An 11,964-nucleotide genomic window follows, 5' to 3' on the forward strand; every position below is an offset into this window, starting at 1 on the left:
CCCCCCCCCCCCCCCAAACACAGCCCCCTCTTCGAACGAACTGGAGAGGAACGCGCAGAGCCCGCGGGGCCGCACCGTGCGCTGCTCCTCGGCCGCTCCTCCGCCACTGCAGCGCCCGCAGCGTTCGCCCTCCAGAGGCCGAGCGGGGCCGGGGGCGATCGGCTCGCAGCTCCGCGCACCGGGACGGGGTACAGCGCATAGGGGGGAGGGGGGGGACGATACGAGAGGGTCCGTAGGAACGGGAGGGAAAGAGAGGAAATGGGTGAAGCAGAGCGGGATGGGGGGCGGAGAGGTAGAAAGATGGAAGGGGAAAGGATGGAGGTGGACGATACATGGGAGAGCACCGGGAAAGGCGGAGGTGAGCGGAACGGAGCGGGATGGGGGAAGGAGAGGATATAGGGAAGGGATACCGGGAGACGCTGGGGGGAGGGGGGGAGGAATGGGAGAACGGGCGGGCGGACAGACAGACAGACAGACAGACAGACAGACAGACATCACCCCCTCGGTACCTGCACCAGGTGCGCCCGCTCCGCTCCGCTCAGCCCCGACCGCCTCCGTTCCTCTCCGCGTCGCAGCGCGGCCCGGGGGCGGGCGGGGCCCGGGAGCGCAGCGCTGCGCGGAGCAGCGACCGCCGCCACCGCCTCCTCCGCCGCTGCTGCGGCCTCCGCTCCGGCCCCGCCGCCCGCCCCTCCCGCGGGGTGCGGTTTCCATGACAACCGCGACTCCACCTGTCGCGGGGCCGCCACGCGGCGGTGCGCGCTCCCGGAGGAGGAGGAGGAGCGCGCGTGCACGTGGAGGCGCGCACACAAACACACACACACGTGTGCCGGCACCTGTGCGCACGCACGCGCGCGTGGGGCTGCGCGCACACGCAGGCATGCATGCACGCGCGCTCATGCACGCGCACCCATGCTTGTAACCCCCCCCCCCCCCATCCCCGTGCTCCCATCGCGGTGCTGCTGCGTTCGTTTCCCTCTGCTACGATTTTTGCTCTCCAAAAGACCCCGCAGCCGCAGGGCTGTGTGCGAACCGGGACCCCCGGGGGCGGGGAGTTGGGGGAAAGGGGGGGGATGGTGCTTGGGGAGGGCTGGGGATGCGCGCATCTGCACGGGTTGGGGGTTATCGGTTCCAAAGTGAAGCGGCACCGCTGCAGATCTGCACGTCTCCCACCCCCTGCTGTTGCTGTACCCATCGAACAACGTTTTCCTACGCGGGTTTTACAGCAGCCGCCACCTTGCACCCCTCCGCAGCGCTCCGTGGGTGCTGGTTCCATTACAGGGCACCGCATTTCAGTGCTGTACCACGATGTCACCTAAAGGTTTACACCCAGGTTCCCACTGTTTTTATTCTCATCCTCCCATCTCGCTGGAAATGCACGGCCCTCAGCCCTGCACCCATTCCCAAGCACAGAGGATGCTCCAAACCCCAAAGTTTCTCATTCGCTTTCTAAAATCCTCTACAGCCTCCCAACCCTGAGCCAACACCGGGCAGATTTGCTTTCCCCAGCTGCTGCCTAAAGGAAAGAAAAGAAGTCTTTAAACCACTGTAATAACGAGGGGAAGATTCCAGGTTAATTACTGAGAGGTAAACGACAAACACTGCTGCAGAGCAGAAGGGGTGGCTGCACACCTTGCACCTCGTGCTCACCCTGCTCAGGTTGCACCAGCACCCAGCATCGCTTCTGCACGGAGAGAGAGAGGAGCAGGGTGCACTTTGCTGCAAGGAAAACTCTCAAAGCAGCCCTCAGCTCCTTGCAACCTCTGCCAACAGCTGGAGGCTGCAACGCACTGCAGGGCTGCGCTGCTCCCCTTTGCATCCAGCCCTGAACCAACGACCTTTTGCAAGGAGAGGGGCTGCGTTATGGGACCCCCCAGTGCTGCCCTCCCAGCCCCACAAAGCCAGGATAGGGGCTGCAGTGTGGGAGCTGCTGCTTTTCCTTATGCAGCTCGATTTCTTTCTCTGTTTCTTTCTGCTGAGACAGTCTGGGAGCTGTTGCCTTCACCCCACGGGGAGGTGTCTAGTTGGAGATGATATAGGATTTCTTCCTGCAGCTGCTCCGTGCTCGCCCTCCCCTGTGCTTTTTTTTCCATATAAGTGATAGTTGTGGTAGGAATGTGTGGCTGGGGGTCACTCCTCCCCACTGCCACACAGTGGGGGCATGAAATCAGGTGTCTCTTCTGCAAATCCCCCCTGCCTTTGGGCCCTGGGGAAGAATGGAGTCCCTGGGAACACACAGCCAAGGGACATCCCTGCAGGGATGTGGGCACCGAACCTGATAGCACTGAACTGTGGGAGCAACGAACACAGGGAATCCTGAGCTCTGAGAGCACCTGACCCTCGTGCAGCCCCTGCCCTGCACAGCACTGCACTGTGCACCAGGACAGAACCTCAGCCCCTCGCTGCCTCACAGCCCTGCCCTCTCCCAGGCAGAATGGCAGACCCCCATCCCAGGAGGTGCCCCACATCGCCCTGGCTCTGAGCATCCGCATCCCCTTCAGGTCAGGTCTGCCTGTGGCTGAGCACCAACCTCCCCCATTTGCAACAGAGAGCTGCAGAGAGCAGGATTGGGGTCCCCACTATGTCAGCCCCCCCCTCCTTCACCCATCTCCAGCAGGGTGAAGCAACACAGCTCATGACTGGCACCCACCGCTCCACCTGCGTGCACGGAGACGCTGCTTTCATCTCAGCCAAGGGAAAAAAATCTACCTGGAGACCCCCAGCCTGTGTGAGAATCACAGAATGGCAAAGGCTGGAAGGGACCTCAAGGATCATGAATCTCCAACCCCCTGCCACACGCAGGGCCACCAACCTCCCCATTTAATTCCAGCCCAGGCTGCCCAGGGCCCCATCCAACCTGGCCTTGAACACCTCCAGGGATGGACGGGGCATCCACAGCCTCTCTGGGCAGCTGTTCCAGCACCTCAATAAAGAACTTCCTCCTGACATCCAACCTCAATCTCCCCTCCCTCGACTTCAAACCATTTCCCCTCGTCCTGCTGTTAACAACCCTTTCCAAGAGTTGACTCCCCTCCCCTCTGCAGGCTCCCTTTAGATACTGAAACACTGCAATAAGGTCAACGAGAAGGGCTGCTCCCGCCCATGCCGTGCCCCCGATGCGCCCCCCCCCCCGGCTCCAAATGAGGGGGGCCCCAGTCCCCCCTTCCCTCCCCCCTCAATCATACACCCCTTACCTGATCCCGCATGCGCTCCTGCTGCCCGCGCAGCGCCAGCGCGTGCTGCGGGTATTTATTCTTCAGGTGGTCCATGAAGGCGTCCCGTTTGCGTTCCATCTCCGACTTCTGGAGGCCTGTGAGGGCCTCGAGGCTCTGGGCGGCGATGACGGTGTGCCGGCGCTCCGAGGTGTGCACCAAACCTACGTTGGAGAAGCGCCGCGTGCCGTTGCCCAAAGTGCGGTACTCCCGCGGGTACTCGGCATCGTCGGCCGAGATCATGTGGGCGCTGGTCCTGTCGGGATCTGCACGGGGAGGGAGAGCAGAACGGGGTGAGGGGGAGCCCCCTGGTGGGTTTGGGGGTGCTGTGGTGTGGGGACGGGGGCGAGGGGTGGTGTTAAATGTGGCTGAGCCCGGCCGGGTGTGGGGTCATCCCTTGGTGGGATGCAAGCGGTGGGGGTGGGAGGGGTGCAGGGTTTCGTCCCACTGTGATGGTGGGGGTGATGAGGGCAGGGGGATCAGGGAGGGCTGGGGGCTACGGGAGGGACAGAGGGGCCGGGTGCTACCAAGACCCCAACATTTGGGCTGAAACATGGAATGAACAGCTCTAGGGTACCAAAACGGCACAGACGAGACACAGGAGCCGGGCACCGCCCTGCGGCACAGACAGACAGAGGGACACAGACACACGGACAGACCAAAAAAGAAAATGAAAGGTGGGCTGGGGAGGCTTGCATCGTCCCATCAGTGCTGCACCGTGCTGCTGCCTGTGGCCGGGGACCCCCCCAGAGCCATTCCAGCCCTCGCAGAGCTCAACAGCGGATGCTGGCAGCGCTCATCCCTTCACCACCACAGCCATTCATCAGCATCACGCCATGACTTTAATCCCCGGGGAAGCCGTGCCGACTGCTCACACACCACGAGTGTAACTCATGCCTGGAAGTCCCTGCATGCTGCCAAAACCCATCACCAACACAGTGAGTGCGGAGTGCCCAACCCCGTGGCACTCAGCCCCATCCGTCCCAGTGCTGCTGCTGAGCTCAGGGACCTCGTGCTGCCCAGCCCACGTCACCCCACAACCACCAGCTCCAACTGTTTGGCAACCTGCAGCGCTCCTGCTGCGGGATTCACCACCGTGAGGCTTTCCTTTCACTCCTGTTTAACCTTGATTCATTATTCATCTCCTTCCTTTTCCCCCTTCCTTCCCGCTAAGCGAATCATAGAGAGCTTTTCCTTTTCCCTTAATTATTTATCAGCCCAACATATCAGCTTTATAACGAGTGATTGTGTTATTAACGTGGGACAGGATTTCTGTCTGCGCTGCCGACGCCACTCGGCTGCTCAAGGTCATACGGAGGGGTTTGCTGTGAGTTGGGTGATTGTGGGAATACAAGAGAAACTGTTCAGAGCAGAAGCTGTGGAGCAAGATAAACGGCAGGTGATGACATCAGTGCAGCCCCCAGCAAAAGCTTTGGGGACATCAAAGCCTTGGGGACACCAAAGCCTTGCGACATCAAAGCCCTGGGACTCCAAAGCCCTGGGACACCAATGCCCTGGGACTCCAAAGCCCTGGGACACCCTTCCTTGCATTGACAGCAGAATCTGAGCAAGCACTGCAACTCCTGATCCATCCCAGCTCAGCCCAGTCCCCGTGTCACCCCTGCACCGTGATGATGTGCAAAGAGCGCATGGATGGATGGATGATGTCACCATGGAGGTGACAGCTGGGTATGGTGCTACCTGTGTGCATCTCTCCCTTTGTGTGACAGCCCTCAAACCACGCTGCTCGCTGTGGGGCTGCTATGGGGCTGCAAGGCCCTCCTGCCCTCAGCTGGTCACAGAGTGCTTGTCTGGAGGGCAGAGCAGTGGAGATGCGCAGGGGCTGCACCCAGAACCCAGTGCTCAGAACTCAGAACCCAGAACTCAGCACCCAGAATCCAGAACCCTGCACCCAGAACTCAGCTTCCAGAACTCAGAACCCAGAACCCAACATTCAGCACCCAGAATCCAGAACCCAACAGTCAGAACCCAGCATCCAGAACTCAGCACCCAGCATCCAGAACCCAGAACCCCGTATCTAGAACCCAGCACCCAGAATCGAGCATCCAGAACCCAATACCCAGACCCAGCATCCAAAACCCAGCACTCAGAGCCCTGCATCCAGAACCCAACATCCAGAACCAGCACCCAGAATCCAGCACCCAGAACCCTGTATCCAGAACCCAACAGCCAGAATCCAGCACTCGGCACCCAGAATCCGGAACCCAACACCCAGAACTGAGCACCCAGAATCGAGCATCCAGAAGCAGCACCCAGAATCCAGAACCCAGCACTCAGAGCTCGGCACCCAAAACTCAGCTTCCAGAACAGCACCCACCATCACAGAACCCAGAGCCCAGCACCCATCGCAGCCACCCTCCTGACTCTTTCCCACCCCCCTCCCGGTGCTGAGCCTCACATCAGCATGCAGCTCCCTGCTCCTTGATTACACGCTCCAGGAGCGGAACGCGGCAGCTCGCTGTCTCTCTGCGACTGCTAAAGAGGATGATTTGAAAAGCCCTGCACAATCAGCACCGGGTAAGAGCAGAGCTGGGAACCGACGGGGGCTCTTCCACCTCTGAGCATCCGCTCCTGAACTCCTCTCTGGGCTCCAGCAAGAACACGAGCAGGCATCCCGAAAGAGGAGATGCAGACCCCCGCTTCACCCCTCTGATTCCATCAGTGGGATGGGATGAACATCCTCCAGATGTGCTCCCACAGCAACCAGAATCCAATGGGAAATCCTGGAAATCTCCCTCCGGGCAGCAAGGATCATCCATCCATCCTCCTTACCGGGTGCTGTGGGTGGGAGAGGAGCCCCAAATCCTGCCCTGCGCCCCGTGAGAGTCACAGCGGGGTGGGCATCCAGCAGGGTGGTCCGCCTCGATTCCCCCCCCCCCCCCCCCCCCCCCCGCCAGCAGCTTGGCGGGGGTTTATCAGAAAAAGGATCTTTCAAACACAGTTTATTACTGCAGTTTCATAAATCTTCATGAAGCAGCCGAGCTCACGCGGGCCGTGAAAGCTGTGACAGTTAGCAGAGCATGAAAAATAGTCCGAGAAAGCAATTGTACCAAACGGGGAGAGGGGAGGGGAAGGAGAGATTACGTGTGGGGAGAAAGGGAGGCGGAAGAATAGAAGCCCTTGGAGCTACGCAGCTCCACACAGCCGGCCATTAGGGCAGCTGGGAGATGCGCTCGCCTTCCCCGAAACGCTGCAGCCGCTGAGCTGCAAAGTGCTGCTGTGTGCAGCACGTGAGGACACGGCCTGGAGAGCCCCGTGCTGCAGTAACCCCTTCTCTGCCACGCTGCTGCAAGGCACTGGGATGCAGCCATAGGGGAAGGGCAACGGGAGGCGATGCTCGCGGGGATGTGCTCAGGTTGATTGGAGCCAGGACCTATTGCAGGGGGGGGGAAGGAATGAAGGGCTGTGCTGTGCTCAGCCAAGCAGCTGCGTTAGGATGGGGCTGTGGGGGTAAGGTGAGCTGTGCTATGGGACCTGGTGAACACAGCCAAGGTGTGATGCTGGGTGCTGGTGTCCCACGGAGCACGAAGCTCAGGGCACAGCTCTGTCCAGGACGCACTCTGGCTTCTCTCCAGCAGTCATTCCTCGCCTGGCATTTTGCTGTCAGAAGGGACACCCCCCCCACAGCAACCCTTGGTCCCAGTTTGGCACCCACTGAGCCTCAGCCCCAAGCTGTGCCTGGTGGGAACTCCTCTGAATGGCTGGGGGCTGCAGGGGGGGGAGCTTAGCAGCAGCTCACCCAGTGCCAAAGCGTGAGACGAGGGTTCTCTATGCCCATGTGGCACCGCTCGGTGGGGCTGTCCCAGCACATGAACATCACAGCAGGAGCACTGCATGCCCTCCCCTGCCTCCCAGCAGCCTCGTGCAGAGCAATACGAGGAGCAAAAGCTCACAGACGGCTGTGCTGAAATCTTCCGTGTGATCTGCTCACTCCCGAGTTGATGGAGACCCAGTGTGGGGCAGAGAGTGCCCACCCCAATACAACCCCTGACCTTGGCACAGCGGTGCTAATGCCACCCCCATCCCCCATCCCCCATCCCCAGGGGTCTCCCCCACGATATGGAGCCTTTCTCTCTCCATTAAAGAGGATCCAAGGGAGACAAAAAACACCGACCACTGATCGTTTCATCGGGAAGTTCCCAGCCCCACTCCACTGGGACCATGCCAGGATGCCAGGACACCCCATGGGCTGGCAGCGCTCGGTGCCCCCAGTGCCGGATGTGTCCCTGCAGACCCAGCCCTGCCTGTCCCCAGCCATGATGTGCCCTGGCCACTGCAGCTGCCAAGAAGGCAGGAAGCAGCACAGGATCCATCCGGGCACGTAGGGGTACATTGGTGGCAGCCGTGCCCCATCTCAGGCTGGCACCCAGCCCTGGGCTTTGCTCTGAAAGCGGGGACACGAGCGGCTCAATTCCCATGTCTCAAATCACGTCTCAACCCAGAGAGCCCATCTGGCCCGGCCCCACGAAAAGCAGCAGCTCCTTCCCACCCCGCTGGGTGTCATCACACCCACACACACACAGAAAGGGAAGCGAGGGCACCCCGCTCCCCCAGCCACGAGCTCCGTGCCGGGTACCAGCAGCACCAACCGACGCATCCATCATCAGGGCCGTGAGTTGGGCTATGGGCACACAGCCCCCTGCAGCCCCCAGCCCTTTCCACAGCCACCCTCCCAGCCCTCCTCTTTCCTGCGCTGTCTCGTTGGCTCAGCATCTCCCCTCGAGCTGCTCCCATCCTCATCCCAGAGCTCCTCACGGAGCTGCCTTTGCTTTGGTGGAGGGGGAAAATGAGCACGGAGGGTGAGCTCACAGAGGATGCGCGATGCACGAGGATGAGTCACGGCCAGCAGAGCTGGGCAAAGCTTCCTTCTGCTGCCAGCTTCCTCCCTGACCCCTGGCAGCGGGCCGGAGCTGGCGGCATCCCCTGAGCAGCGCTGCCTGGGGAAGTGGGGAGGGGCTGGGGGAGATGCCAGCAGTTCAGGAACTGGATTAAAATACAGCAGGGGTGGCACGGCACAAACACACAGTGTGTGGTGGCCTCCTCTCTCACCCACGTGGCAGCAGATCCAGGCAGTGCAGCGAGGATGGGATGAGCCCATGTGGCTGCAGCCAGATCGCAGCCTGGGGGGATGCCCTCAGATCTGAGGGGGAAACTGAGGCATAGGACTGCAGAGGGAATGGCCCAATCCAGAGGGGGCAAACGCAGGGCACGGCTGCCAGCAGGGATATGGAGATGTGGAGGGGTCAAACCCCAGGTGGGAAAAAGTGGAAAGCACAGGCAGAGGCACTTGGTTTGGATGTACATCTCCTGAAAGGACCCCAAGCTTCCCAGCAGCCGGCAGCTCTGTCTCACTCCCACCGCTATGCTGAGCCAGGCGTGGGGCAGTGACTCACTGCGTCGTGCAGCAAAGTGCTGCCAAACCCCTTCTCCACACAGAGATCCCATGTGCAGCCTGGGGAGAGGCAGCACGGGGATGAACCCGAGGTTGGGAAGGACCTGAGAGCGCAAAACCCTGCAGAGCTGCTGTCTCCATCACCCTTTTGCATCTGTACCACTGCAGGAGTGCTGCAGCGTGGGTCTCACCGCTCCGACTTCAGCTGCTCAGGCAAATTGCTCTGGAAATCAATTCCAATCTATCAGGCATCAGGAAAGCGATAAACTGCCCCTCAAGACACCAAATCGATGCTTCCTCTTAGGCCAGAGCAGAGCAGGGGGTGGGGAGCAGGGGGCCGGGGTCCTGCTGCAATAGGACAGAAGGAAACAGCCCACTTGGTTGGAGGGAAATGGCCCCAAAATGAGGGCAGGGGTAAGGCAGGCAGCTCCCACCCCATCTGTGCCCCACCTGGCACCAGCACATCCCTGCCCTCCTGCCCAGCACCCCCCTTTCCCAGCAGTTAATTGGCTTTTAGGTACAGAAGGAGAAAGGGAAAAGGAGGAAGGAGGGAATCCTAAACAGCATGGGCTGCTCGGAGCAGACCTGCAGAGAAGCAGTGCTCCCCATAAGGAATCAGTGGGAGATGCAAGACCTCATCTGAGCCCCATGGTCAGGGTTTGGGGTGGTGCCTTGCTGGCTTTGGAGGCAGGCAGGGGCACGAGCCAGGGGGGAGAAGGGGCTGGAGGGAAACACGACAAGATCAAAAATCAATTCCCACTCCTTCCTCTAATGAGACACCAAGCAAAGTCGCTGAGCAGAGCAAGGCCACCTTGATTGCTTCGGTGAGAGCAGAAATGAGGATCAGCAGCACACAGGTAGCAGAGAGGTGGCAGCTCCAGGACATGGCAGTGCCTGGTGTCACCCATCCCAGTGCAGCAGGATGGCTGCAGGACCCCCCTGTGTTGGGTGACAGCCAAGAGCAGGGTGCTGTGCTGCATGGGGATGCACCTTTGTCCCGCAGATGGGAAGGGCAGCATTGTCATTTCAGCTTGGAAATAGAGGGGCAGGATTTGACCGGAGAGCTTGCAGCCAAAGGTGGAAAAGAAATGCGACAGGTTGCTGTAGAGGGAGGCAAAATGATGGGACAAAAGCCCTGTGAAGGGGAGCGTGGGCCGTGCACTGCACCAGCCCTGGGGTTGTGCAGAATGCACTCAGTGCAGTTTTTCAGGCAAGTTAATCACTTCCTCTAATCTGCTGCCATTAGTGCAGTCATGCTAACTGCTCGCCTCGCTGATGGGAGGCCGGAGCTGCCTGACAGGAGCTTCGATGGCACGCTACACCTCATCAAAAGCAAATCCATCTGGAAGAGCACAGCGGGAACAAGGTGGGGGGAGGCTTGGGGAGGGGGGGGAGGCTGCCCCTCCTTCTCTCCTGCAGGGAAGCAGAGCTCTGGATGGTGCCACAAAGGGGAAAAACTCAAATCAAACCCAAAGCTCCCCCAGTCCTTGCCTGAGAGGCTGGGAGCAGAGCCTTGGGGCAGAGCTCTGAGATCTTGGGGGGGGTTAAGGGAGGGGACAGGAGCCTGGCACAGCTCCTGTGCTGGCACGAGGGCACGCAGCTCCTTCGAGGAGTTGGCTCCTGCTGTGATCAGTGCTGGCAGCAATGCAGCCCAAAGCCCAGCCGTACCCAGAGCACCACGTGGGAAATGGGCATTTGGGGATCCTGTGCTGCTTTGCACAGAGCTGGGGTGGTGCTGCACGGGGGGGGGAGGATGCTGGGGAAGCTATTTCTGTGTTATGGAGGGGCTTGAGAGCAATGCTCCAGACGGGGAGGGGAGGACAGCCCCTATTTATAAGCATGCAGGTAGCACGTAGGTTGGTCACAGCCTGCTCTGCCAGCCCGGTTAGTCACAGCGAGCTGCAAGTCAAAAAGGCTGGGAAAAACACACAGATCTATGCCTAAAGCCTTGGAGGTGCCAGAAAGCGAGCCCATCATCTGAATAACCGGGGCAGCCGTGCCGGAACAGAGCTCTGGGCACACGGAGAGACACAGCCGGGCCACGTCCTGCTGCCAGAGCTCCCCACGGGGCTCCCCAGATCCACCACCAACCCTCAGCACACCACGTCCAGCCACGGGACGAAAGCATCGCAGCGTCCCTCCAGGAACATCCTCACATCCCGCAGCAGATGCCACCCATCCCTCCTCCATCCCCAACCCGGAGCAGAGCCGCATCTCTCCGAGTCCTTTCCACCAGCGCCCGCCCGCGGCTGCCCAAACATCGCGGTGTAGTCAAGCAAAAGGAGGGCACAGCAGCTGCCTGCAGCACCCAGCATCCCGCCCGGCCCATCCCAGCATCGCCTCCGGGCACACATCACCCCCCATTCCCCCTCCACGTCCCCAATCCGTACCCACGAGCAGCGATGGCAGCCTGCGGTCCCCGGGCTCCGAGGCTCTGTCCTGCTCCCGCAGCCGAGGGGAAGCGCCCGAGGGAAGCTTCGCCCAGCGAGGAAGCATGGTGACACCCGGGCAGGGAGGAACCGGGAAACGGCTCCAAAATCTGTGCGATAAACACATGCATCGTACGGCATATGTTGAAAGCGAATCAAAACCCGCTTTTACTAATCGCTCGGCATTTCAAGCAACACGTCGTCTCTGTCAGGTTAAATCTAGGGAGGCTCGCGTTAGCTGCTCGCGTTAATTAAATACAGGAGCGGCTCATTACGAAACGCGCACGCAGAGAAGGAGAGCAGCGGGTTGCGCCGTCACCAAACCCCGTTCACGGCACTGACCTCGAGGAGCAGCGCGCAGCCACCGCTCGGCACCTCCGCGTCACATCGGCGCGATGGAGAGGAGCGGCCGCGGTGTCACCGATCCCGCACAGCGCTCAGCTGCCACCACGCCGCCGTCCCCGCCGCTCCCCGCTGCTGTCCCCGCTCCATTTCGGTGGCTAAAAATCGCTGCTCCGCTTTCGGTGCCAGCGGCCATCGCATCCTCCCCGGCTCCGTGCCAGCGCTGCGCTCACATCCTCTCTCCCGGCCCGGGAATTTGCCCCCCTGCCCGGCTCGGTTCCTCTTCTCTCTCTGTCTCTCTTGCTCTCTTTTCTGGCTCTTCAAAGCTCCCCGTGGGTCTCTGGGTATTATTATTATATATATTTTTTTTCCTCTCGAAATGTCAGCATGCCCCCTCAGATGCATCACATGGGCTGCAGCCAGCAGCCACTGCACATCCGTGCACAGCGCCGACGCCGTCAGCCCATGGGACGCCCCTCCCTGCTCGCAGGGTCTGCAACGGGGGGGGACGCCAGCAGAGCCCCCAGCAGCCACCGAGCAGCGGCCGAACACTGATTACCGGTGATTAAAG

General features: G+C 60.7%; 1 protein-coding gene across 1 annotated transcript; it reads right to left on the reverse strand.

Moving 5' to 3' along the window:
- Window positions 1-3,191: 3,191 nt before the first annotated feature.
- LOC122191205 (SRC kinase signaling inhibitor 1-like) lies at window positions 3,192-11,475 on the reverse strand (the record flags this gene model as incomplete). Its single annotated transcript, XM_042891428.1, has 3 exons — window positions 11,394-11,475; window positions 11,013-11,161; window positions 3,192-3,475 (listed from the first exon to the last, which is right to left on the reverse strand). Coding segments are annotated over exons 2-3 (390 nt in total), but the record flags the coding sequence as incomplete, so codon positions are not given.
- Window positions 11,476-11,964: the final 489 nt, after the last annotated feature.

Source organism: Lagopus leucura, unplaced genomic scaffold, assembly GCF_019238085.1.
Source record: "Lagopus leucura isolate 7727_CA_CO unplaced genomic scaffold, USGS_WTPT01 259-2_obj-0_obj, whole genome shotgun sequence".
NCBI classification, from domain to species: Eukaryota; Metazoa; Chordata; class Aves; order Galliformes; family Phasianidae; genus Lagopus; species Lagopus leucura.